General features: G+C 48.8%; 1 protein-coding gene across 1 annotated transcript in view; it reads right to left on the reverse strand.

Moving 5' to 3' along the window:
* Positions 1-25,780, reverse strand: part of col11a1a (collagen, type XI, alpha 1a) — a 493,146-nt gene that overhangs the window by 113,715 nt on the left and 353,651 nt on the right. Inside the window, exons 46-52 of the mRNA XM_038793410.1 lie at positions 22,655-22,708; positions 21,539-21,592; positions 21,392-21,445; positions 8,588-8,641; positions 2,527-2,634; positions 1,671-1,724; positions 1,230-1,283 (exon numbers count right to left, since the gene is read on the reverse strand). Coding sequence (XP_038649338.1) covers positions 1,230-1,283; positions 1,671-1,724; positions 2,527-2,634; positions 8,588-8,641; positions 21,392-21,445; positions 21,539-21,592; positions 22,655-22,708 — 432 coding nt within the window. The remainder of the gene's footprint in view (positions 1-1,229; positions 1,284-1,670; positions 1,725-2,526; positions 2,635-8,587; positions 8,642-21,391; positions 21,446-21,538; positions 21,593-22,654; positions 22,709-25,780) is intronic.

Below are 25,780 nucleotides of genomic sequence, written 5' to 3' on the forward strand. Positions count from 1 at the left end.
ACTGTGCTAAAATTACAAATATGGATAGGCTCCTGCTTTTGAAGGATGTTAAATCTGCAGATAGACACACCCTTCAGAACAAATGTCAGGGGCTCTAAAAAAATTCCTGGGAAGCATTCTTTTCCGGCAGGATTCCTGACACAAATGGGATAACAAGACAGACTATGGAAGACACGATGTTAACGTGATGACGAGGGATGGTCCAGAAACAGCGAAAGAAGATTTATCACTAAAAATAATGAGGACAGAAACCCCTTTCACAGTTACAGCAGGAGGCATGAATTTGGAAATGTCAACATGAATCCCAGCTTGTGGTCAGTCGGTGTGTGTGAGATTTGAAGTTGCACTCTGCAGTAAACTATCCTGAGCAATATAATAGGATGTTTGAAACCAAACACGAGACAGAAGATTCTGAAGAAGAAGAGGAACTTATTGAGCAAAGAGAAGACATTGTCTTAGCAACAGGAAGTTTCAGTCCAGTCAGGAATGTGCTGGTCACAGAATCCTTCAATTGTGCCATATTAGACAGCAGGCGTACATCGACAATGTGTGGAATAGGAGCACTAATTCCTTGTAAAATCGCCAGAGTAAATCATTTTATTCCAATGAAGGGGCAATTTAGTGTGGCCAATCCGCCTATCCGGCATATCTTTGGGTTGTGGGGGCGAAACCCACGCAGGCACGGGGAGAATGTGCAAACTCCACACGGACAGTGACCCAGGGCCGGGATTCGAACCTGGGACCTCGGTGCCGTGAGGCAGCAGTGCTAACTACTGTGCCACCCAGAATTGGTGTGTTAATTGTTTTCTTGTTTACTCGATTTCACTTAATGTTTAAATAGTGTGCACCATATAAATAAAGGGTATACAGGTGGCACTGGGAGAGTTGATTGAGAAATGATCACTGCTGAGATTTGAAGAAGTCAAGATTTGTTCTTCTTGGCAGAGTTCTTTTGGAGTTGAGCAAACACATGGCCCAAAACACACGCATGCACACACGGTCCAAATCACACGCATGCACACACACACGGCCCAAAACACACGTGTGCACACTAACTGCAACACTTACAGAAATGTCTGCCGCACATTTACACACACGCCAGTAATTCACTGCACCCCCTGTAACACGCATAGTGCCACAGAATCCTCTTCAACTGTGTAAATAGTAGATTACTGATATACAATTTCATCCTCCCCATTGTAACCTATTTCCATGTGAAAGATACTCACAGCTGGTCCAGACTCTCCATCTTCACCCTTTTCACCCGAAGTTCCATCAGCCCCCTACATTGCAACATAACATCATGGTCAATATCGGCTTCAGCTCACAATTCCAAACACATGTTCTTCTTCCTCATTAAATAACAGGTTTATTTACCTGCAGTTAACGAGTTCTCCCTGATATTTAACTCGGTCAAGTTAACAACAGGATTAACAAACAGCAGCAGTTTTTGTGAGCTGCCTTTCAAGTTACATTTCTGTGTGGTTACAAGTTGAAGAAAGGAAATTTGAGACAGGAACTGCCCAAGGCTTCAGGATTGGTCCACCCAAGGCTCAATATAAACTAAAGGCAACTTCATTCAATTCAGTTCCATTTCTCTGTTGCTTGATTTACTTTTTGTAATAAACCACATTGCGACGCAGAGTAACTGAGGAAGTAATTGTACTCACCGACGTCCCTGCTTCACCTGGAGGGCCAGGATCTCCAGGGAAACCAACTGGACCCTACAGAGGAGACAGAAACAATTAATAACTTTGGCAGAGATGGGGAATGAGAAGCTACCACAATTCAAAAGGTTCTGAGTGTGGAGGAGGAAGTGTGATAAGGACAGGAGGGATTGAGGGAGGGGGATAGAGTGAGAACGGGTACAAGGGAGGGATTGAGGGAGGGGGATAGAGTGAGAACGGGTACAAGGGAGGGATTGAGGGAGGGGGATAGAGTGAGAACGGGTATAAGGGAGGGATTGAGGGAGGGGGATAGAGTGAGAACAGGTACAAGGGAGGGATTGAGGGAGGGGGATAAAGTGAGAACAGGTACAAGGGAGGGATTGAGGGAGGGGGATAGAGTGAGAACAGGTACAAGGGAGGGATTGAGGGAGGGGATAGAGTGAGGACGGGTACAAGGGAGGGATTGAGGGAGGGGGATAGAGTGAGGACGGGTATAAGGGAGGGATGGAGTGAGGCAGGGCAGTGATTAAGGAGTACGGAGGTGAGTGAGGGGATGAGGAAGGGAGTACGGAGGTGAGTGAGGGATGGGAGAGGGAGTACGGAGCTGAGTGAGGGGATGAGGAAGGGAGTACGGAGGTGAGTGAGGGATGGGAGAGGGAGTACGGAGCTGAGTGAGGGGATGAGGAAGGGAGTACAGAGGTGAGTGAGGGATGGGAGAGGGAGTACGGAGCTGAGTGAGGGGATGAGGAAGGGAGTACGGAGGTGAGTGAGGGGATGAGGAAGGGAGTACGGAGGTGAGTGAGGGATGGGAGAGGGAGTTTCTGACATTGCCAACAGCAGGAGTGTGACACTGACTCACAGGGTTGCCTTTGGGTCCGTCATCTCCAGGTGGTCCTTTGGGTCCGGCTGGACCAGCAGCCCCTGGCGGACCTGCCTCACCCTTATCTCCAAAATCACCTTTAGGACCCTGCAACATAGAGGCACAGAATCTCAGCACATTGAACACAAGTGTAGGAGCAGAATAAGGCCATTTAGCCCAAGAAAATATTCCATCATTCAGACAATTGTTGGCCAATTGGAATCTCATTGCCAACTACAGCATACCTGCCGCAAATCTCTCAATCGTCTGAAAGCTCCAATTAAACCCCAGCATCTTCAACCATTCTGAGGGAGAGTTCTACACTTCTGTCCCCTTTACCTGTGGAACTGCCCCCAAACTGGATACGCCTCATTTTAAGGATCTGTTTTGGACGCTTCCCCCACCCCCAGAGGAGGTAGTTTCTCTATATCGCCCCGATCCAATCATGAAATCGTCATGAACATCTCGATCAGATCATCCTTTATATTCCCTGGAGTTTAGAACATTAACATTGGAATGAGGAGCAGAAGTCGGTAACTCAGCCCTTCGAGCCTGCTCTGCCATCCAATCAGATCCTGGCTGATCTCTTCCTGGCCTCAAATCCACCTCCCCACCTATTCCCCAAATCCCTTTAACCCTTTCTTTATTATCAGAAATTAAGTCAAGTTGATACAATCTGTTCTTATATTGTAAACATTTTGGATCTCAATATTATTCTGGTGAATCTTTGCTGCGCTCCCATTGAGGACAATATCTCCTGCTGAGGTGTGGTGAACTTAAATGTTCACAGTAACTCCACATCGCGGAGGACCAAGATACTGCACAACAGTGTCGGGAAATGGCTGACTTCAAAACGCCCAACAAACCGTCTGTCGAAACGCCCGAAAAACTGTCTGTCAGTTTTGCTTCTTCTGTGATATTCTTGCACTAATTGTCACAGAAGTGGAATGAGAGATGAATTGTCTCTGTATTTTAACTAATTGAGTTTGATAATTGTGTGTGATGCCACCCCAGCTAATTACTGTGTGCAGTAATTGTATTGTGTGCAAACAATTACCATCCTGTAAACTGGACTGATGTAAACTCAATCTGATGTTGTCTTATTAACTCTGTGTTTTCTTCCTTTAATCCATAATAATAATAATCTTAATTATTGTCACAAGTAGGCTTACATTAACACTGCAATGAAGTTACTGTGAAAAGCCCCTAGTCGCCACATTCCTGCGCCTGTTCGGGTACACAGAGGGAGAATTCAGAATATCCAATCCACCCAACAGCACGTCTTTCGGGACTTGTGGGAGGAAACCGGAGCACCCAGAGGAAACCCACGCAGACACAGGGAGAACGTGCAGACTCCACACAGACAGTGACTCAAGCCGGGAATCAAACCTGGGACCCTGGCACTGTGAAGCAACAGTGCTAAACACTGTGCCACCGTACTGCCTATCTGTGCCTGGGATGTGGGTATTGCTGACAAGGGAAACATTTATTACCTATCCCTAACTGCCCTGGCAAATCATCCGAGTCAGGGCGGTGAGTGACTTGGAGGGGTTTCCGGGTATCTGCTGCTCTTGTCCTTCTAGATGGTGATGGTTGTGGGTTTGGAAAATGCTGACGAAGGAACCTTGCTGAGTTCCTGCACTGCATCTTGAAGCTGCGGGAGAGAGAATTCTTCAAGGCTTTGGGGAAAAAGTGAGGCCCTGAGATCAATTGGAGAGTTCCTTCAAAGAGTTGACACAGGAACAATGGGTCAAATGTTTCCTGGAAGTTTGGTGATTTGTATAATGCTTCTTACATGTTTTTAAATTAAAAACCTCTGTTCAAAGATGGGGTCAGGGATTTTCTATGAACATATTAACTATAGAGACACATTGCTTTCCGAATTCACATCTTCCAATCCTATCCTTAATAATCTCCCATATTTTTCAGAGAATGTTCTCATTGTTTTATTGTGGCTAAGTTCCCACTTCTGGAAGTAAAGGAAAGAATTGTGTTTGCTGACGGGACCTGGCAGTGGAGCTGGCTGTCCCAGTCCGGCTAGATTTGCCAACACTCAGTACCTCCAGCTCTTGGCGAAGTCAGCGCCTCACGTTGCGCTGTTTCAATCGGAATGTCTGCATCATAATAGTTAGGTAACAACACTCAAATCCCCGGCACCTTGACCGGACACAATGGGACGGTCTGTAAATGATATGCCGCACTAACACTGCATTTTTAACTGTTCCATTCTTCATCATCGAACCATTCAGCACAGGAGCAGGCCATTCAGCCTTCCTGTGCTAGCTCTATGAAAGAACTAAAAAATTAATTTCTCTCCCCAACAGCAATATCCTTGGTTAACACTGCTATCTCACAGTGCCAGGGACCCGGGTTAACACTGCTGTCTCACAGTGCCAGGGACCCGGGTTAACACTGCTGTCTCACAGTGCCAGGGACCCGGGTTAACACTGCTACCTCACAGTGCCAGGGACCCGGGTTAACACTGCTGTCTCACAGCGCCAGGGACCCGGGTTAACACTGCTGTCTCACAGTGCCAGGGACCCGGGTTAACACTGCTGTCTCACAGTGCCAGGGACCCGGGTTAACACTGCTATCTCACAGTGCCAGGGACCCGGGTTAACACTGCTGTCACACAGTGCCAGGGACACGGGTTAACACTGCTGCCCCACAGTGCCAGGGACCCGGGTTAACACTGCTGCCTCACAGTGCCAGGGACCTGGGTTAACACTGCTGTCTCTCAGTGCCAGGGACCCGGGTTAACACTGCTGTCTCACAGTGCCAGGGACCCGGGTTAACACTGCTGTCTCACAGTGCCAGGGACCCGGGTGAACACTGCTGTCTCACTGTGCCAGGGACCCGGACTAACACTGCTGCCTCACAGTGCCAGGGACCCGGGTTAACACTGCTGTCTCACAGCGCCAGGGACCCGGGTTAACACTGCTGTCTCACAGCGCCAGGGACCCGGGTTAACACTGCTGCCTCACAGCGCCAGGGACCCGGGTTAACACTGCTACCTCACAGTGCCAGGGACCCGGGTTAACACTGCTGTCTCACAGTACCAGGGACCCGGGTTAACACTGCTGTCTCACAGTGCCAGTGACCCGGGTTAACACTGCTGCCTCACAGTGCCAGGGACCCGGGTTAACACTGCTGTCTCACAGTGCCAGGGACCCGGGTTAACACTTCTGTCTCACAGTGCCAGGGACCCGGGTTAACACTGCTGTCTCACACTGCCAGGGACCCGGGTTAACACAGCTGTCTCACAGTGCCAGGGACCCGGGTTAGCACTGCTGCTTCACAGTGCCAGGGACCCGGGTTAACACTGCTGCCTCACCGTGCCAGGGACCCGGGTTAACACTGCTGTGTCACAGTGCCAGGGACCCGGGTTAACACTGCTGTCTCACAGAGCCAGGGACCCGGGTTAACACTGCTGTCTCACAGAGCCAGGGACCCGGGTTAACACTGCTGTCTCACAGTGCCAGGGACCCGGGTTAACACTGCTGTCTCACAGTGCCAGGGACCCGGGTTAACACTGCTGTCTCACAGTGCCAGGGACCCAGGTTAACACTGCTGTCTCTCAGTGCCAGGGACCCGGGTTAACACTGCTGTCTCTCAGTGCCAGGGACCCGGGTTAACACTGCTGCCTCACAGCGCCAGGGACCCGGGTTAGCACTGCTGTCTCACAGCGCCAGGGACCCGGGTTAACACTGCTACCTCACAGTGCCAGGGACCCGGGTTAACACTGCTGTCTCACAGTGCCAGGGACCCGGGTTAACACTGCTGCCTCACAGTGCCAGGGACCCGGGTTAGCACTGCTGTCTCACAGTGCCAGGGACCCGGGTTAACACTGCTGTCTCACAGTGCCAGGGACCCGGGTTAACACTGCTGTCTCACAGAGCCAGGGACCCGGGTTAACACTGCTGTCTCACAGAGCCAGGGACCCGGGTTAACACTGCTGTCTCACAGTGCCAGGGACCCGGGTTAACACTGCTGTCTCACAGCGCCAGGGACCCAGGTTAACACTGCTGCCTCACAGTGCCAGGGACCCGGGTTAATACTGCTGTCTCACAGTGCCAGGGACCTGGGTTAACACTGCTGTCTCACAGTGCCAGGGACCCGGGTTAATACTGCTGTCTCACAGTGCCAGGGACCCGGGTTAACACTGCTGTCTCACAGCGCCAGGGACCCGGGTTAATACTGCTGTCTCACAGTGCCCGGGACCCGGGTTAACACTGCTGTCTCACAGTGCCAGGGACCCGGGTTAATACTGCTGTCTCACAGTGCCAGGGACCTGGGTTAACACTGCTGTCTCACAGTGCCAGGGACCCGGGTTAACACTGCTGTCTCACAGTGCCAGGGACCCGGGTTAACACTGCTGCCTCACAGTGCCCGGGACCCGGGTTAACACTGCTGTCTCACAGTGCCCGGGACCCGGGTTAACACTGCTGCCTCACAGTGCCAGGATCCCGGGTTAGCACTGCTGCCTCACAGTGCCAGGGACCTGGGATCGATTCCGGCCTCGGGTCACTGTCTGTGTGGAGTCTGCACGTTCTCCCCGTGTCTGTGTGGGTTTCCTCCGGGTGCTCCGGTTTCCTCCCACAGTCGAAAGGTGTGGAGGTTAGGTACAAAGAACAAAGAACAAAGAAAATTACAGCACAGGAACAGGCCCTTCGGCCCTCCCAGCCTGCGCCGATCCAGATCCTTTATCTAAACCTGTTGCCTATTTTCCAAGGGCTACTTCCCTCTGTCCCCGCCCGTTCATATACCTGTCCAGCTGCATCTTAAATGCTGCTATCGTGCCCGCCTCTACCACCTCTGCTGGCAAAGCGTTCCAGGCACCCACCACCCTCTGCGTAAAAAACTTTCCACGCACATCTCCCTTAAACTTTCCCCCTCTCACCTTGAAATCGTGACTTGGCCATGAGAAATGTGCAGGGTTACGGGGACAGGGCCGTGGATTGGGCCTAAGTCAGGTGCTCTTATGGAGGGTCAGCCTTGGCTCGATGGGCCAATTGGCCTCCCTCTCGCTGTCGGATTCGATGGAATATTCTGTACTGTCAGTTACCTCTGTTTCTCCATCCCATTGAAAATTGGGTTGTTTAGTTTCAGTGGGCTCTGTTCCACCTTCCTAACAAAATACAACAATTTACACTTTGTGATCCAGCAAATCTGTCCGGCGTCTGCTCCGCCGCCGACTCGCTCGGAATTTCATGCCATCGACAAACTGATATTTTGCTCACATGTTTTATCGAAGCAGAAAAGAAAATCTATTGTAATTCACTGGGGACACCTCTGTACACAACCCTCCAGCCTGAAAAACAGACGTTCACACATCCTCCCTGATCCCTCGTCAATAACATATTCATGCTGCGACAGACGCTCAACGCATCAACCCGGTGATTTAACTGCAGCCACTTGGTATTCACCTTTACACACACCACGCAATTGACAGTTTGTGAGTCGGTGATATTCTGAGCTTGGTACCATTCTCTAAACATCCAGAAAATTCTATGTGGAACAGGGACAGCATGGTACACAGTGGTTAGCACTGTTGCTTCACAGCATCAGGGCCCCAGGTTCGATTGGGTCTCTTCTGCCATTCAGGGCGGCACGGTAGCACAGTAGTTAGCACTGTTGCTTCACCATACCAGGTTCGATTCCCAGCTTGGGTCACTGTCTGTGCGGAGTCTGCACGTTATCCCCGTGTCTACGTGGGTTTCCTCCGGGTGCTCCGGTTTCCTCCCACAAGTCCCGAAAGACGTGCTGTTAGGTGAATTGGACATTCTGAATTCTCCCTCTGTGTACCCGAACAGGCGCCGGAATGTGGCAACTAGGGGCTTTTCACAGTAACTTCATTGCAGTGTTAATGTAAGCATACTTGTGATAATAAAGATTATTATATATTATAGGTACAGATTGAAACAATCATTTCAATTCTCTGTGGGGCTCAGACTTCTGATTTGCTGATGGATATTAATTTCTGTGACGTGACAGCAGCCCCAATGAGCTGTAAAGTTTTGATAAATAGTCCACGTTGCAGATTGTGTTGACAGGAACTCACCCCTCTACCTCTCTCACCGGGAGGTCCTGGGTCACCAGCTTCGCCCGTCTCACCCTGCAAACAGATAAAAACCACAAATCAGCAACAACCTTTTGCATTTAAATAGAACCTTTAACATCCTTCTGGAGCGGTTGGCGTGGTTATCTTTGGAAGAGATGAGACTGAGGAGAGATTTAATTGGGGTGAATAAAATCCTGAGGGACCTGGATCGCTGACAGGTTGGACAATAGGTTAGAAACAGAAGGATTAGAGAGGGGAGATGGGAAACGGGGATCTGAAACTAACTTCCTGAAAGCGAGGGAGGGGCAGAAACAGGGGCTGTGTCTGCCTGGTTCACACTAACTGTCTATGATTAGGCCGTTTCAGAGTCTCCCACGTTGCTGTGGGTCTGGAGTCACATGTAGGCCGGACGGGGTAAGGACGGCAGATTTCCTTCCCTAAAGGACATTAGTGACCAGATGGGTTTCTGCAACAATTGAAAATGGTTTCATGGTCATCGTTAGAATTTATTTAAGTTCCAGATTTTTACTTAATTCAAATTTCTCCACCTGCAGTGGTGGGGTTCGAACTCGATCACAGAGTTTTACAGCATAGAACAAGGCCCTTCAGCCCATCATGGCCGTGCCGGCCTTCAAGCACTGAATTTCTCCAATCCCATTTTACATAGATACATAGAAGATAGGAGCAGGATGAGGCCTTTTGGCCCTTCGAGCCTGCTCCACCATTCATCACCATCATGGCTGATCCTCCAACTCAATAGCCTCATCCTGCTTTCTCCCCATAGCCTTTGATCCCATTCTCCCCAAGTGCTATATCCAGCCGCCTCTTGAATATATTCAAAGTTTTAGCATCAATACTTCCTGTGGTAATGAATTTCACAGGCTCACCAGAACTTGGTCCGTCACCTTGTCTGCAAAGGCTTTTAAAGTGCAAAATGATTCTGCAATGTTATGAGGGTCTCTGCCTCCATCACCCTTACCTTAAATCTATGCCCCTGGTCATTGGCACCTCCACTAGGGGGAAAAATACCTTCCTCTCCACCTGATCTAATTTTGTAACCTGAGTCACGTCTCCCTCAGCGTTCTCTGCCCCAGGGTAAACAACCCCAGCCTGTCCAGTCTCGATAACAGTAACGCTCCAGCCTAGCGAACGTCCTGGTGAATCTCCTCTGCCCCCTCTCCAGTGCAATCACGTCCCTCCTATAGTGTGGCGACGAGAACTGTACACAATACCCTAGCTGTGGCCTGACCAGTGTTTTATACAGCTCCCGCATAACCTCCCTACACTTATAGTCTGAGCCTTGGTTAAGAAAGGCAAGTATCCCATAGGCCTCTTCACCACCTTCTCTACCTGACCTCCTGTCTCCAGGTATCTGTGGACATGCTCCCCAAGGTCCCTCTGGTCCCAAGAGCATCATCCTAGGTTTCTGGATTTCTATTCCAGTCACAATCCCACAACATCACCACCTCTGTCTGTATGTGTTGGAACCTACAGAAATACAGCTGGAAAATGGGATCAGCTCTGAGCCAGCATAGGTAAAATGGGCTGAATGGTCTCATTCTCTGCCATTAACATTCTATGATTCTACAGTCAGATTTTGCCAAAATGGTTGGATTTCCAGGAATGTGTATTGTCCATCCGCGGGAATGTCTAATGTCCATCCGCGGGATTGTCTATTGTCCATCCGCGGGAATGTCTATTGTCCATCCGCGGGAATATCTATTGTCCATCCGCGGGATTGTCTATTGTCCATCCGCGGGAATGTCTATTGTCCATCCGCGGGAATGTCTATTGTCCATCCGCGGGAATGTCTATTGTCCATCCGCGGGAATGTCTATTGTCCATCCGCGGGAATGTCTATTGTCCATCCGCGGGAATGTCTATTGTCCATCCGCGGGAATGTCTATTGTCCATCCGCGGGAATGTCTATTGTCCATCCGTGGGAATGTCTATTGTCCATCCGCGGGAATGTCTATTGTCCATCCGCGGGAATATCTATTGTCCATCCGCGGGATTGTCTATTGTCCATCCGCGGGAATGTCTATTGTCCATCCGCGGGAATGTCTATTGTCCATCCGCGGGAATATCTATTGTCCATCCGCGGGAATGTCTATTGTCCATCCGCGGGAATGTCTATTGTCCATCCGCGGGAATGTCTATTGTCCATCCGCGGGAATGTCTATTGTCCATCCGCGGGAATGTCTATTGTCCATCCGCGGGAATGTCTATTGTCCATCCGCGGGAATGTCTATTGTCCATCCGCGGGAATATCTATTGTCCATCCGCGGGATTGTCTATTGTCCATCCGCGGGAATGTCTATTGTCCATCCGCGGGAATGTCTATTGTCCATCCGCGGGAATATCTATTGTCCATCCGCGGGAATGTCTATTGTCCATCCGCGGGAATGTCTATTGTCCATCCGCGGGAATGTCTATTGTCCATCCGCGGGAATGTCTATTGTCCATCCGCATGAATGTCTATTGTCCATCCGCGGGATTGTCTATTGTCCATCCGCGGGATTGTCTATTGTCCATCCGCGGGAATGTCTATTGTCCATCCGCAGGAATGTCTATTGTCCATCCGCGGGATTGTCTATTGTCCATCCGCGGGATTGTCTATTGTCCATCCGCGGGAATGTCTATTGTCCATCCGTGGGAATATCTATTGTCCATCCGCGGGAATGTCTATTGTCCATCTGCAGGAATGTCTATTGTCCATCCGTGGGAATGTCTATTGTCCATCCGCAGGAATGTCTATTGTCCATCCGCAGGAATGTCTATTGTCCATCCGCGGGATTGTCTATTGTCCATCCGCGGGAATGTCTATTGTCCATCCGCAGGAATGTCTATTGTCCATCCGCGGGATTGTCTATTGTCCATCCGCGGGATTGTCTATTGTCCATCCGCGGGAATGTCTATTGTCCATCCGTGGGAATATCTATTGTCCATCCGCGGGAATGTCTATTGTCCATCCGCAGGAATGTCTATTGTCCATCCGTGGGAATGTCTATTGTCCATCCGCAGGAATGTCTATTGTCCATCCGCGGGAATGTCTATTGTCCATCCGCGGGAATGTCTATTGTCCATCCGCGGGAATATCTATTGTCTACCAGCCGGATGTGTATGTCGGGAATATGTATTGTCCACCCGTTGTTGGAAAATTGTTAGAATCCATTATCAAGGAAGTAATATCAGGATATTTGGAAAGGCAAAGCGCCAACCATCAGAGTCAGCATGGTTTTATGAATAGTAAATCATGTTTGACTAATTTGCTCTTCGAAGATGTAACAAGCAAAGTGGATAATGGGGATCTATAATGTATATCAATGATTTAGATGAGGGAACTAAAGGTATTATCTGCAGATGACAAAAAGTTGGGAGGGAGGGTGAGCTGTGAGGAGGATGCAGAGATGCTTCAGTGGGATTTGGACAGGCTGAGTGAGTGGGCACATGCATCACAGATGCAGTATAATGTGGATAAATGCGAGGTTATCCACTTTGGTAGAAAAAACAAGAGGGCAGATTATTATCTGAATAGCTACAGATTGAGAAAGCGGAATGTGCAATGAGACCTGGGTGTTCTTGTGCACCAGTCACTGACGGTAAGCATGCAGGTGCAGCAGGCGGTAAAGAAGGCTGATGGTATGTTGGCCTTCATTGCGAGAGGATTCGAGTATAGAAGCAGGGATTTATTGCTGCAATTGTACAGGGCCTTGGTGAGGCCACATCTGGAGTATTGTGAGCAGTTTTGGTCTCCTTATCGGAGGAAGGATGTTGTTGCTGTAGAGCCAGTGCAGCAAAGGTTTACCAAACTGATTCCTGGGTTGGCGGGACTGATGTATGAAAAAAATTGAATCGGTTCGGATTGTATTTGCTGGAGTTTAATGGAATGAGGGGGTAACTTGTAGAAACTGATAAAATTAGAGGATCACCAATATTCTGGGCGGGAGGTTTGCTCGTGCTGTTCGGGAGGGTTTGAACTAGTGTATCGGGGGGTGGGAGCCAGAACAGCACGCCAGTAAGTCTGGAGACTGGGGAAAACAAGTGAGACTCAGATTAACATAGCGCAGAGTAAGAGTGGGCTGAGAGAAGCCTCAGGACTCAGTGGGACTGTGGGTCTGGAGTGCGTTTGCTTCAATGCAAGATGTATAACAGGTAAAACAGACAAACCTGAGAGAATGGATTACTGCATGGAGCTATGATGTAATTGCAATTACGGATACATGTTTAAAGGAGGGACAGGACTGGTAGCTTAACGTTCCGGGATATCGGTGTTTTAGACGGGACAGAAGGGGAAACAAATGAGGTGGGGAAGTGGCATTGCTGATTAGGGAGCAGATCACAGCTGTGTTAAGGGAGGACACATTGGAGGGATCTTGTAGTGAGGCATTATGGGTGGAGCTCAGGAATAAGAAGGGTGAAATCACAATGTTGGGGGTGTATTATAGACCTTCCAACATCCCGCAGGAGACAGAGGAGCTGTTGTGTCAGATACTGAAAAGGTGTGAAAAAAGCAGGGTAGCTGTGACGTGCTGTTAGGTGAATTGGACATTCTGAATTCTCCCTCTGTGTACCTGAACAGGCGACGAGGGGATTTTCACAGCCTACTTGTGACAATAAAAGATTATTATTATTATTATTATTATTACAGTTCCCTAAAAGTGACAACCCAGGTGGCCAAGGTGATTAAGAAGGTATACGGCGTGCTTGCCTTCATCAGCCGGGGCATTGAGTGCAGGAGTTGGGAAATCATGTTGCAGCTGTATAAAACCTCGGTTAAGCCACATTTGGAGTATTGTGTGCAGTTCTGGTCACCACATTATCAGAAGGATGTGGAAGCTTTGGAGAGAGAGCAAAGAAGGTTCACCAGGATGTTGCCTGGTCTTGAGGGTGTTGGCTATGAGGAGAGGTTGGGATAAAGGAGGATTGTTTACACTGGAAAGGGGGAGGCTGGGGGGAGACCTGATAGAGGTCTACAAAATTGTGAGAGGCACAGACAGGGTGGAAGTATCAATTGCAAGTTGGCAGAGGTTCAAGGTGAGAAGGGGAAAGTTTAAGGGGATCAGGGATTATGGGGGGAAGGCAGGAGAATGGGGATCAGAAATATATCAGCCATGATTGAATGGCAGAGCAGACACGATGGGCAGCGGCGTGCAGAGGGGGGGGCCGACGGGGCGCTGGCCCCGGGCAGCGACTGGATGGGGGCAGCACCGCGGTCGGCCCGAGCGCGCCTGCGCACCGCGGTCGGCCCGAGCGCGCCTGCGCACCGCGGTCGGCCCGAGCGCGCCTGCGCACCGCGGTCGGCCCGAGCGCGCCTGCGCACCGCGGTCGCCGCGGTCGGCCCGAGCGCGCCTGCGCACCGCGGTCGGCCCGAGCGCGCCTGCGCACTGCAGAGGCTGGAGAGGGAGCAGAAAGGGCGCGAATTTTCCAGAATGGACGGCATTGCCACCATGGGTGAGTTTTATTTATTCATTTATTTATTTTATTTATTTGATCTATTTTAAAACTCTTCTCTGCACCCTCTCTGTAGCTGTCAACTTTTAAACTGTCGTGCCCAGAATTTGACATTTGGGCCAGGGGCACCCATTTGGGACAGAACCAGTATTTTATAAAAATTCATCATGGCCTCTTAACTTTTGCCCTCTTACCCTTTATACTTAAAGCCCAGGGTCAGCAGGGTGCAGGGGAGATTCTCAGAGACTTGACTGCAAGCTGCTGGAGCTCGGATCTTGAACAGAGCTTTTATATCTGGATTTGGGGACCCTTTATGCACTGGCATAGTGCACAAACAGGCCCCACATGACCAGGGTTTTGTGAAGAAGAAGGGATCTGGAAATGTGTTGACTGTGAAAATTATATTTGTGGAAATTGGGTGAAGTAGTTTGATGAGACTTGGTGCTAAAGCTTTAGAGAAATGAAGATGGAATTTGATTTGAAGAAGTTCAACGTTTTGAAGGATATTGTGGCTGAAATGAAAGCGATACGTGCTGAATGAGCTGACCGAAATGTGTGAGATATGTCTTTGTATCTGCTATGTGTAATTTATCGGTCATATTATTGCAATTTTCCTGTTAATTCATGTTTAATTTACGTTGATTTTGGTGTGATTGCTAATATAAAAGTGAAGTCTTGTATATTGGTCTTAGTTGGGTTGTTTGTAGTTGTTTCCACAAGGGTCATAACAGTATTTCCATGACGTTCTGCTCATATCCTTCTCCATGGGGGTTGCAGAGGAGGGAGGCGCAACTTTTGAGACATAACATCTCACCCATTGATTTAGATTTAGAACAGTACAGCACAGAGCAGGCCCTTCGGCCCTCGATGTTGTGCCGAGCAATGATCACCCTACTCAAACTCACGTATCCACCCTATACCCGTAACCCAACAACTCCCCCTCAACCTTACTTTTTAGGACACTACGGGCAATTTAGTATGGCCAATCCACCTAACCCGCACATCTTTGGACTGTGGGAGGAAACCGGAGCACCCGGAGGAAACCCACGCACACACGAGGAGGACGTGCAGACTCCGCACAGACAGTGACCCAGCTGGGAACCAAACCTGGGCCCCTGGAGCTGTGAAGCATTGATGCTAACCACTATGCTACCGTGTTGCAAAGCAAAATGACTGAAGAAGAGAACAATATCCCTAGAATTCCAGCGCTAAGGGGAAATTGACTAACTTACAGCGCAATTTAACCTCAGGCAGCCGTCCTATACCTTAGAGATGGCAAAGATAAAGAGGTCAGTGAATAGCTCTAGAACGGGTGCAACTACGTTTTTTATAGGTTTTTTTGTGATATTTAATGAAATATTTACGTGGGATGTAGTAAGAGTGAAGCCTGGATGATCAGAGGACTGCTATGGCATTTAATCTCGGAATTGGAGACATTTATTCCTTAACATGCTAATATTTGAATACAGATACCACTAATTTGCAAGTCTATGATATAAATTGCACAAAATTATCAGTGGAGATGAACAAGAAAGAGAGAAATTAAAAAAGGAATGTTCAGACTTTGCAAATTATTATGACAATGATGTGGTTGCAATTCAGTTATATGACGAAATTATTGATTTTGTGATGCTCCTTCGAGCTGGAGGGACTAGAGTTCCCCCTGATCCTAAAGATGCTCTGGAGTCTTTACTGCAGTATGGGAGGGATGTCTTTCCGACGCTGTGTGTTTCATACAGATTACTGCTTACAATTGCATTTTCAGTCGCAAGCTGTGAAAGGTCATTTTCAAAACTGAAATTAATAAAAACATATCTGAGGTCTTCTATGTCACAGGAGCGACTGACCAACCTGGCTTTAATAAGCATTGAAAAAGAATTTCTCACAGCTGATGTAAAAAATGAAGTAGTTCAGGTGTTTTGTGACAGGAGGTATCATTTGGGGAAAAGAACTTAATAAATTTGATTGATTAATATTAAAATCGAATAAATCAGGGTAGCATGGTGGTTAGCATAAATGCTTCACAGCTCCAGGGTCCCAGGTTCGATTCCCGGCTGGGTCACTGTCTGTGCGGAGTCTGCACGTCCTCCCCGTGTGTGCGTGGGTTTCCTCCGGGTGCTCCGGTTTCCTCCCACAGTCCAAAGATGTGCGGGTTAGGTGGATTGGCCATGCTAAATTGCCCGTAGTGTCCTAATAAAAGTAAGGTTAAGGGGGGGGGTTGTTGGGTTACGGGTATAGGGTGGATACGTGGGTTTGAGTAGGGTGATCATGGCTCAGCACAACATTGAGGGCCGAAGGGCCTGTTCTGTGCTGTACTGTTCTATGTTTAAAGCGTTTATTTCATGTTTCATCTGTGTTTATATATTCAAAATGTTTTCCTTTCTCATAATATTTCTCAGTATATTAGGCCTTATACTTGAGTCTTTGGGGGCATATAATCAAGATTTGCCCCGGGCATCACCAGACCTCTGCACGCCGCTGACGATGGGCCGAGTGGCCTAATTCTGCTTCTGTGCCTCACGGTCTTATGTGTTTTCCTTGTGGCATCAGCGCTAGCCACGTAACAGTCGTGGAATTGGTCCAGTTTTGCTGTTGTGAAAGTCCATGAATCCTGGTGTCAACACTTAGGGTGTAATTCGCCCCCATAATTCTGAAGTAAATTTGTGGTGGGTTTGTCAGGGAGTTTCCTGCGGGCGAGTTCCCCGCCGCTATTCAATGACACCGTTTTGGGGCCCTGGGGAGTTTCTCCCCGGTTTAGCCCAGGCTGAATTTTTTTCCGCACTGGGGAGCAGAGATTGGGCCGCCATTTTGAAAGGGTGCGCCAATCTCCAAATGAGATGGGTCCCCCACACCCCCACCCATGGGCAATGTCACCCCCACCCCACACCCCCACCCATGGGCAATGTCACCCCCACACACATGGGTACTACCCCACAGCACCCCCCCCCCCCACCCCAAAGTGAGGACACCCTGCTGTGAGGTCGCTGGGGGTCCTCCTTTACAGGACCCCCAAGCCTCATTACAGCACCCCACCAATCACTCCCCAACATCCTGGAGTCCCCTACTTACCTGTCTTCCACTCCCCCACCCTTCAAACCCCCCATCCACCCTTGTTTCATGGGCGCAGCCGAAGAGTCCAGCCCTCAGTGTCATTGGATAGCGGAGGGGAACTCGCCAGCAGAGCCGGCTGCGAACTCCCGGAAAAACCCACCACAAATTAACTTCAAACTTGTTTGGGAGAATCGTGCCTGATGTTTTCAAGAAGGAATTAGATATAGATCTAGGGATGTAGATCTTGGGGCTAAAGGGATATGGGTGGAGGTGGGATCAGGGTATTGAACTTGATGATCAGTCATCCTTCAGAATAAATGGCGAGCAGACTTGAAGGGCCGAATGGCCTCCTCCTGCTTCTATTTTCTATCTTTCTATGTAAAATCGGATCAATGCCCAAGACCTGAGGGCCTATAGCCAAGGATTGTGGAGGCTCTAGCTATGATTTTCAAAATGTCTTTAGATTCGGGAACGGTTCCAGTAGATCGGAAGTTGGTAAATGTTACATCACTTTTCAACGAAGGCGAGAGAAGGAACCAGTGATCGGTGATGTCCAGGTCAGTTAGCCCAACATCAGGGGTTGGGAAAATGCTGCAATCTATTATTAAAGAATTGTGAAGAATGCAGTGGGAGAAGCAGAGTATGATTAGAACGATTCAACACGGCTTCAGCAAAGTCAACTCCTGATTGACAAATTTATTAGCATTTTTGAAGACATAACTAATAGGGTAGATATAAGGGAGCTGGTAGATTTAATATACCTGGATTTCCAAAGGGCATTTAATAAGGTGCCACACAGAAGGTTAATAGATAAGAAAGGGGGGTAATATGTTAGCATGGATAGAGAATTAGTTAACAGGGATTTTCACAGTAACTTCATTGCAGTGTTATAATAATAATGTAAGCCCATTTGTGACAATAATAAAGATTATTATTATTGTTATTATTAAGGTATAAAAAGTGGGCATAAATAGACTTTTTCAAGTGAATAGGCAGTGGATAGTGGAGTGTCACAAGGATTAGCACTAGGGTATTTGCTATTTACAATCTATATTAATGACAGAGAGTGACAGGCAGGTGGTAATGTAAGCAAGTTTGCTGATGGTACCATGCCAGGTGGGAGGGTAAGCTGTGGGGAGAACACAAAGGCTGCAGAGAGATACAGAGACACGTCAAGTAAGAGGGCAACAAAATGGCAGAGGGAGTCTAATGTGGGACGTTATTCACCTTGGTCAGAAGAATAAAAAACAAAATATGTTCAAAGGAACTTGGATGTGTTTGCAGAGGAACAGAGGGTGTTAGGATGCAGAGCAGCAACACTCAGCAATTGACATGTGGCATTGAAGGACAGGAATAAAGGGACCGTGCTGTAATTGTACAGGGTTTGCCGAGTCCACATCTGGAATACTGTGAGCAGGTCTGGTCTCCATATTTCAGAAAGGATAAACTCGCATTGGAGACAGAATAACAACGGTGCACTGGATTGGCCGCTGGGAAGAGGAGATGGTCCTGTGACGGGAGGCTGAGTAAATTGGATTTATATTCTCGCGAGTTTAGAAGATTGTGAGGGGATGTCACTGAAACCTCGCGGATTCCGAGGGGTTTGGCAGGGTGAACTCTGAGAGACTGTTTCCACTGGGTGGGGTGGGGAATCTGAAACAGAGGATACAGTCTGAGGATCAGGAGCCGATCATTTCGGACTGAGAAGAGGACAAATGTCTTCACCCAAAGGATTGTGAATCTTTGGAATTCTCCAGCCCGGAGGGTTGTGAGGGCTTCATCATTGAATATATTTCGGGCTGAAATACATTTTTGGTTTCTGAGGAAATCGAAGGATACGGGAGCAGGCGGGAAAACGGAGTTAAATCCCGATAGGGACAGTGGACTGGTCAATATTTAAGAACTCAGCAACTAACTTAAATGAGTATGCCTCCACCGTCACAGACTTCATCAGCAAATGTGTGGGCGACTGCGTGCCAAAGAAAGCAGTACGTACGTTCCCCAACCGGAAACCATGGCTCAACCGCAAGATTGACTCCTTACTGAAGGACAGATCTGAGGCGTTCAAGGCAGACGACCCTGTCCTATACAAGAAATCCAGGTACGACCTCCGCAAAGCCATCCGAGATGCCAAGAGAGAATATCAAACTAAGCTAGAGTCACAGACAGACTCTCGGCGGTTGTGGCAAGGACTAAGCAACATAACGGGCTACAAAGCGAAGCCGAGCAATATCTCTGGCAGCAGCGCACCCCTCCCCGATGAACTTAATGCATTCTATGCTCGATTCGAGCAGGTAACCAACAATCCGCTGTCGAGTGCCCCAGCAGCCCATAACTCACCCATACCCACCATCACAGTTTCCGAAGTCAGATCGGCCTTCCTGAAAGTGAACCCACGGAAGGCGATGGGCCCGGACTGGATCCCTGGTCGTGCACTCAGAGCCTGCGCATACCAGCTGGCAGAGGTATTCACAGACATCTTTAACCTATCCCTACTCCACCCCGAGGTCCCCACCTGCTTCAAGAAGACCACCATCATACCGGTACCAAAGAAGAACCAGGCAACGTGCCTCAATGACTACCGCCCGGTGGCCCTGACGTCAGTTGTAATGAAGTGCTTCGAGAGGTTGATCATGAAAAGCATCACCTCCATACTCCCGGAATGCCTTGACCCACTTCAATTCGCATACCGTCGCAACCGGTCCACATCAGACGCCATTTCCCTGGCCCTACACTCATCCCTAGAGCATCTCGAAAACAAGGACTCCTACATCAGACTCCTATTTATTGACTACAGCTCCGCCTTCAACACCATAATCCCAGCCAAGCTCATATCAAAGCTCCAAAACCTAGGACTTGGCTCTCCACTCTGCAACTGGATCCTTGACTTTCTGACCAACAGACCACAGTCAGTAAGAATGAACACCAACACCTCCTCCACAATAGTCCTCAATACCGGTGCCCCGCAAGGCTGCGTACTTAGCCCCCTACTCTACTCCCTGTACACACATGACTGCATGGCAAAACTTGGTTCAACTCCATCTACAAGTTTGCTGACGATACGACCATAGTGGGCCGGATCTCGAATAACGACGAGTCAGAATACAGGAGGGAGGTAGAGAACCTATTGGAGTGGTGCAGTGACAACAATCTCTCCCTCAATGCCAGCAAAACTAAAGAGCTTGTCATTGACTTCAGGAAGCAAAGTACTGTACATACCCCTGTCAGCATCAACAGACGAGGTGGAGATGGTGAGAAGTTTCAAATTCCTAGGGGTGCACATCACCAAAAATCAATCCTGGTCCACTCACGTCGACGCTATCACCAAGAAAGCACAACATCGCCTATACTTCCTCAGGAAACTAAGGAAATTCAGCATGTCCACATTAACCCTTACCAACTTTTACAGATGCACTATAGAGAGCATCCTATCGGTCTGCATCACAGCCTGGTATGGCAACTGCTCGGCCCAGGACCGCAAGGAACTTCAGAGAGTCGTGAATACCGCCCAGTCCATCACACGAACCTGCCTCCCATCCATTGATTCCATCTACACCTCCCGCTGCCGGGGGAAAGCGGGCAGCATAATCAAGGATCCCTCCCACCCGGCTTACTGACTTTTCCAACTTCTTCCATCGGGCAGGAGATACAGAAGTCTGAGAACACGCACGAACAGACTCAAAAACAGCTTCTTCCCCACTGTCACCAGACTCCTAAATGACCCTCTTAAGGACCGACCTCATTAACACTACACCCTGTATGCTTCACCCGATGCCAGTGCTTATGTCATTACATTGTATATCTTGTGTTGCCCTATTATGTATTTTCTTGAATTTTGTTTAATTCCCTTTTCTTCCCATGTACTGAATGATCTGTTGAGCTGATCGCAGAAAAATACTTTTCACTGTACCCCGGTACACGTGACAATAAACAAATCCAATCCAATCCAATATCAGGCCTGACTGTAGTTAATGCTCGATGGGCCAAATGGTCATCTCCAGCTCTTTATTTTTTATGTTCTTACAAATTCTCCGTTTTTAAATTCTATCTGAGAGAAAGGAAGTCTGATTAGTTTTTTTATGACATTGCTAACCTGTGCTTCTATTTTTAATAATTTGTGAATCTGTAACACATTTGTTTCAGGAGGGGTTTGGGAATTTCTCGCCTCCTGGGTGTGAGGTGATTTGTTCTGAACGATATTGTAGTTGCTCATTTCTGAATCACAAAGCCCAGAGCTACAGAGAATTCAGGGAATTGAAATGTGTGATTGGTCGGAGCATTTCAATCAAAATATCTCACCTTCTCACCGACTCCGCCAGGAGAACCAACTCCACCAGATGGGCCTTGGGCTCCCTGAAGATCAGATACATCCAATTAAATATATCAAATTAAATGGGAAGATTTCTCACAGAAAAGGCAATAAAACTCAATTTTATTTCCACTTACATCAGCTCCACTGGGGCCCTGTGGTCCGCGAGGTCCCGGAGGCCCAGGAGGTCCCTGTGTGAAAACCATCAGCAGTGACATTATTATACCAAATTTAAATAACTCAGTAGCTGAGACAGAAAGCCAATCTGGGTTTCTAGGCCCAGCCTCGCTAGTCAGAGATATCGGAGGACCATCCAATCAGTGACACAGTGGGAATACCGGGAGACTGGGAGATCGGGAATATTTAATCCACATTCCTCATGTGGAAGGGTTCTTGAATTTCACCAATATTTTACCTGATTGATTCCAAAAATCAGGCAAAGAAAATGTTTTTTTTTCTTTTCTGTAACCGGATAAACATCCAGATTATTTTGGTCAGAAACTCATTCTCCTGGACAAGCTGGTTGTCATTCATCTGATTGGTCAAGAACAGAGTTTGGATGCATGGTGACTCGTTAGAATATTGAAGGATGGGGGGGGGTTCTTATAGAAACATTTAAAATTATGAAGGGAATAGATAGGATAGATGCGGGCAGGTTGTTTCCACTGGCGGGTGAAAGCAGAACTAGGGGGCATAGCCTCAAAATAAGGGGAAGTAGATTTAGGACTGAGTTTAGGAGGAACTTCTTCACCCAAAGGGTTGTGAATCTATGGAATTCCTTGCCCAGTGAAGCAGTTGAGGCTCCTTCATTAAATGTTTTTAAGGTAAAGATAGATAGTTTTTGAAGAATAAAGGGATTAAAGGTTATGGTGTTCGGGCCGGAAAGTGGAGCTGAGTCCACAAAAGATCAGCCATGATCTCATTGAATGGCAGAGCAGGCTCGAGGGGCCAGATGGCCTACTCCTGCTCCTAGTTCTTATGACTCGGGGATGTGAGCTGATTGGCCAAGAGTCAATTGGTCATCCTTTGACCTCAGGCTGAGGCCCAGGGATTATGGGGGACACGGAGCAGGGGCACAGATGGAGCGGGTTATGGGGGACACGGAGCAGGGGCACAGATGGAGCGGGTTATGGGCGTGTCGGGGGCAATGACGGAGCAGGGGCACGGGGCACAGACAGAGCAGGGCATGGACATGTCGGGGGCATGGAGGTGGGGGCACGGAATGGGGCTCCGAGTGGGTGAATCTTACTCACCATGGCTCCAACGTCACCCGTCTCACCCTTTTCACCTGGTGGTCCTGGGAGACCCTAAAATCATTGAAAAAGAGAAAAATTGGAAGAAAACAAATTGTTTTAATTTCTACATGAATAATTAAATACAGATTCCCAGACAGATATAGACGCAATAAAGCTTTCCAGACAGACACAGTCACAGTCACAATAAAGATTCCCGGACAGATACAGACACAATAAAGCTTTCCAGACAGACACAGACACAATAACAATTCCCAGACAGACACAGATACAGACAGTCACAATAACGATTCCCAGACAGATACAGACACAATAAAGACTCCCAGACAGACACAGACACAGATACAGACACAATAAAGACTCCCAGACAGACACAGTCACAATAAAGATTCCCAGACAGATACAGACACAATAACTACTCCCAGACAGACACAGATACAGACACAGACACAATAACTATTCCCAGACAGACACAGACACAATAAAGATTCCCGGACAGATACAGACACAGACACAATAACGATTCCCAGACAGACACAGTCACAATAAAGCTTTCCGGACAGACACAGACACAGACAGAGACACAATACTAAAACACTGATTTCGGAACGGAACTAACAGAATCCCCAAAATGAAACTACATTAAGAAGAAAGAACAAAGAACAAAGAAAAATTACAGCACAGGAACAGGCCCTTCGGCCCTCCCAGCCTGCGCCGATCCAGATCCTTTATCTAAAACTGTCGCCTATTTTCTAAGGATCTGTATCCCTCTGCTCCCTGCCCATTCATGTATCTGTCTAGATACATCTTAAATGATGCTATCGTGCCCGCCTCTACCACCTCCGCCGGCAATGGGTTCCAGGCACCCACCACCCTCTGCGTAAAGACCTTTCCACACATATCTCCCTTAAACTTTTCCCCTCTCACCTTGAACTCGTGACCCCTAGTAATTGAGTCCCCCACTCTGGGAAAAAGCTTCTTGCTATCCACCCTGTCCATACCTCTCATGATTTTGTGGACCTCAATGAGGTCCCCCCTCAACCTCCGTCTTTCTAATTAAAATAATCCTAGTCTACTCAACCTCTCTTCATAGATAGCACCCTCCATACCAGGCAACATCCTGGTGAACCTCCTCTGCACCCTCTCCAAAGCATCCACATCCCTCTGGTAATGTGGCGACCAGAACTGCACGCAGTATTCCAAATGTGGCCTAACCAAAGTCCTATACAACTGTAACATGACCTGCCAACTCTTGTACTCAATACCCCGTCCGATGAAGGCAAGCATGCTGTATGTCTTCTTGACCACTCTATCGACCTGCGCAGCCACCTTCAGGGTACAATGGACCTGAACTCCCAGATCTCTCTGTATATCAATTTTCCCCAGGACTCTTCCATTGACCATATAGTCCGCTCTTGAATTGGATCTTCCAAAATGCATCACCTCGCATTTGCCCGGATTGAACCCCATGAGACTTCACTTTCTCCAGCAGCCTACCATGGGGAACCTTATCAAATGCCTTACTGAAGTCCATGTATATGACATCTACAGCCCTTCCCTCATCAATCAACTTTGTCACTTCCTCAAAGAATTCTATTAAGTTGGTGAGACATGACCTTCCTGCACAAAACCATGTTGCCTATCGCTGATAAGTCTATTTTCTTCCAAATGGGAATAGATCCTATCCCTCAGTACCTTCTCCAGCAGCTTCCCTACCACTGATGTCAGGCTCACCGGTCTATAATTCCCTGGATTATCCCTGCTACCCTTCTTAAACATTAGCAATTCTCCAGTCCTTCGGGACCTCACCCGTATTCAAGGATGCTGCAAAGATGTCTGTTAAGGCCCCAGCTATTTCCTCTCTCACTTCCCTCAGTAACCTGGGATAGATCCCATCCGGACCTGGGGACTTGTCCACCTTAGTGCCTTTGAGAATACCCAACACATCCTCCCTCCTTATGCCGACTTGACCTAGAGTATTTAAACATCCAACCCTAGCCTCAACATCCGTCATGTCCCTCACTTTGGTGAATACCGATGCAAAGTACTCATTAAGAATCTCACCCATTTCCTCTGAGTCCACGCATAAATTCCCTCTTTTGTCTTTAAGTGGGCCAATCCTTTCTCTAGTTACCCTCTTGCTCCTTATATATGAATAAAAGGCTTTGGGATTTTCCTTAACCCTGTTAGCCAAAGATATTTCATGACCCCTTTTAGCCCTCTTTATTGCGCGTTTGAGATTCGTCCTACTTTCCCGATATTCTTCCAAAGCCTCGTCTGTCTTCAGTCGCCTAGACCTTATGTATACTTCCTTTTTCCTCTTAGCTAGTGTCACAATTCCACCTGTCATCCATGGCTCCCTAATCAGCCATTTCACATGGACATGTGGAGGGAGAGCAAAGATTTAGAGCTAAATCTTCTCTTTTCACAATGTATTCACTCAGGCCGGCCAGTGGGGGGGGGGGGGGGGGGGGGGGGGGAAGAGATAGTGGGGGGTGGGGGGGGGGGGATAGTGGGGGGGCAGTGGGGTGGGGTGGGGACAGTTGGGGGGGCAGTGGAGGGAGACAGTGGGGGGGGGAGACAGTGGCGGGGGAACCGTGGGGGGGGGGGTTGGGGACAGTGGGGAGGGGGACAGTGTGGTGGGGGGGTGGGGGGGTGGTGGGGGTGGGGCGATGGTGGGGGGGTGGGGGGGTGGGGGGATGGTGGGGGGATGGTGCGGGGGGTGGGGGGGGTGTGGGGGTGGGGGGGTGGGGGATGGTGGGGGGGTGGGGGGGGGGGGTGGTGGGGTGGGGGGGGTGGTGGGTGGGGGGGTGGGGGGGGTGGTGGGTGGGGGGGTGGGGGGATGGTGGGGGGGTGGGGGGGGGTGGTGGGTGGGGGGATGGTGGGGGGGGGGTGGGGGGGGGGGGTGAGCCATTCTGGGACACATGTTGGATTCTCCGTCACCTCCAGCTTTCCCACCCGGCAAACAGGGAAGGAAAATCTTCCTGATTGAATCTCACAACGCAGAGAGAGGCCATTCAGCCTACTGTGTCCGTGCTGGCTCTTTGAACAATATCTAATCGCTCCGACAGCCCCGTCTCTCCCCCACAGCCCTCAACTATTTATCCAAATCCCTTTGGAAAGTTA

This window comes from Scyliorhinus canicula, chromosome 4, assembly GCF_902713615.1.
Source record: "Scyliorhinus canicula chromosome 4, sScyCan1.1, whole genome shotgun sequence".
Taxonomy (NCBI): Eukaryota; Metazoa; Chordata; class Chondrichthyes; order Carcharhiniformes; family Scyliorhinidae; genus Scyliorhinus; species Scyliorhinus canicula.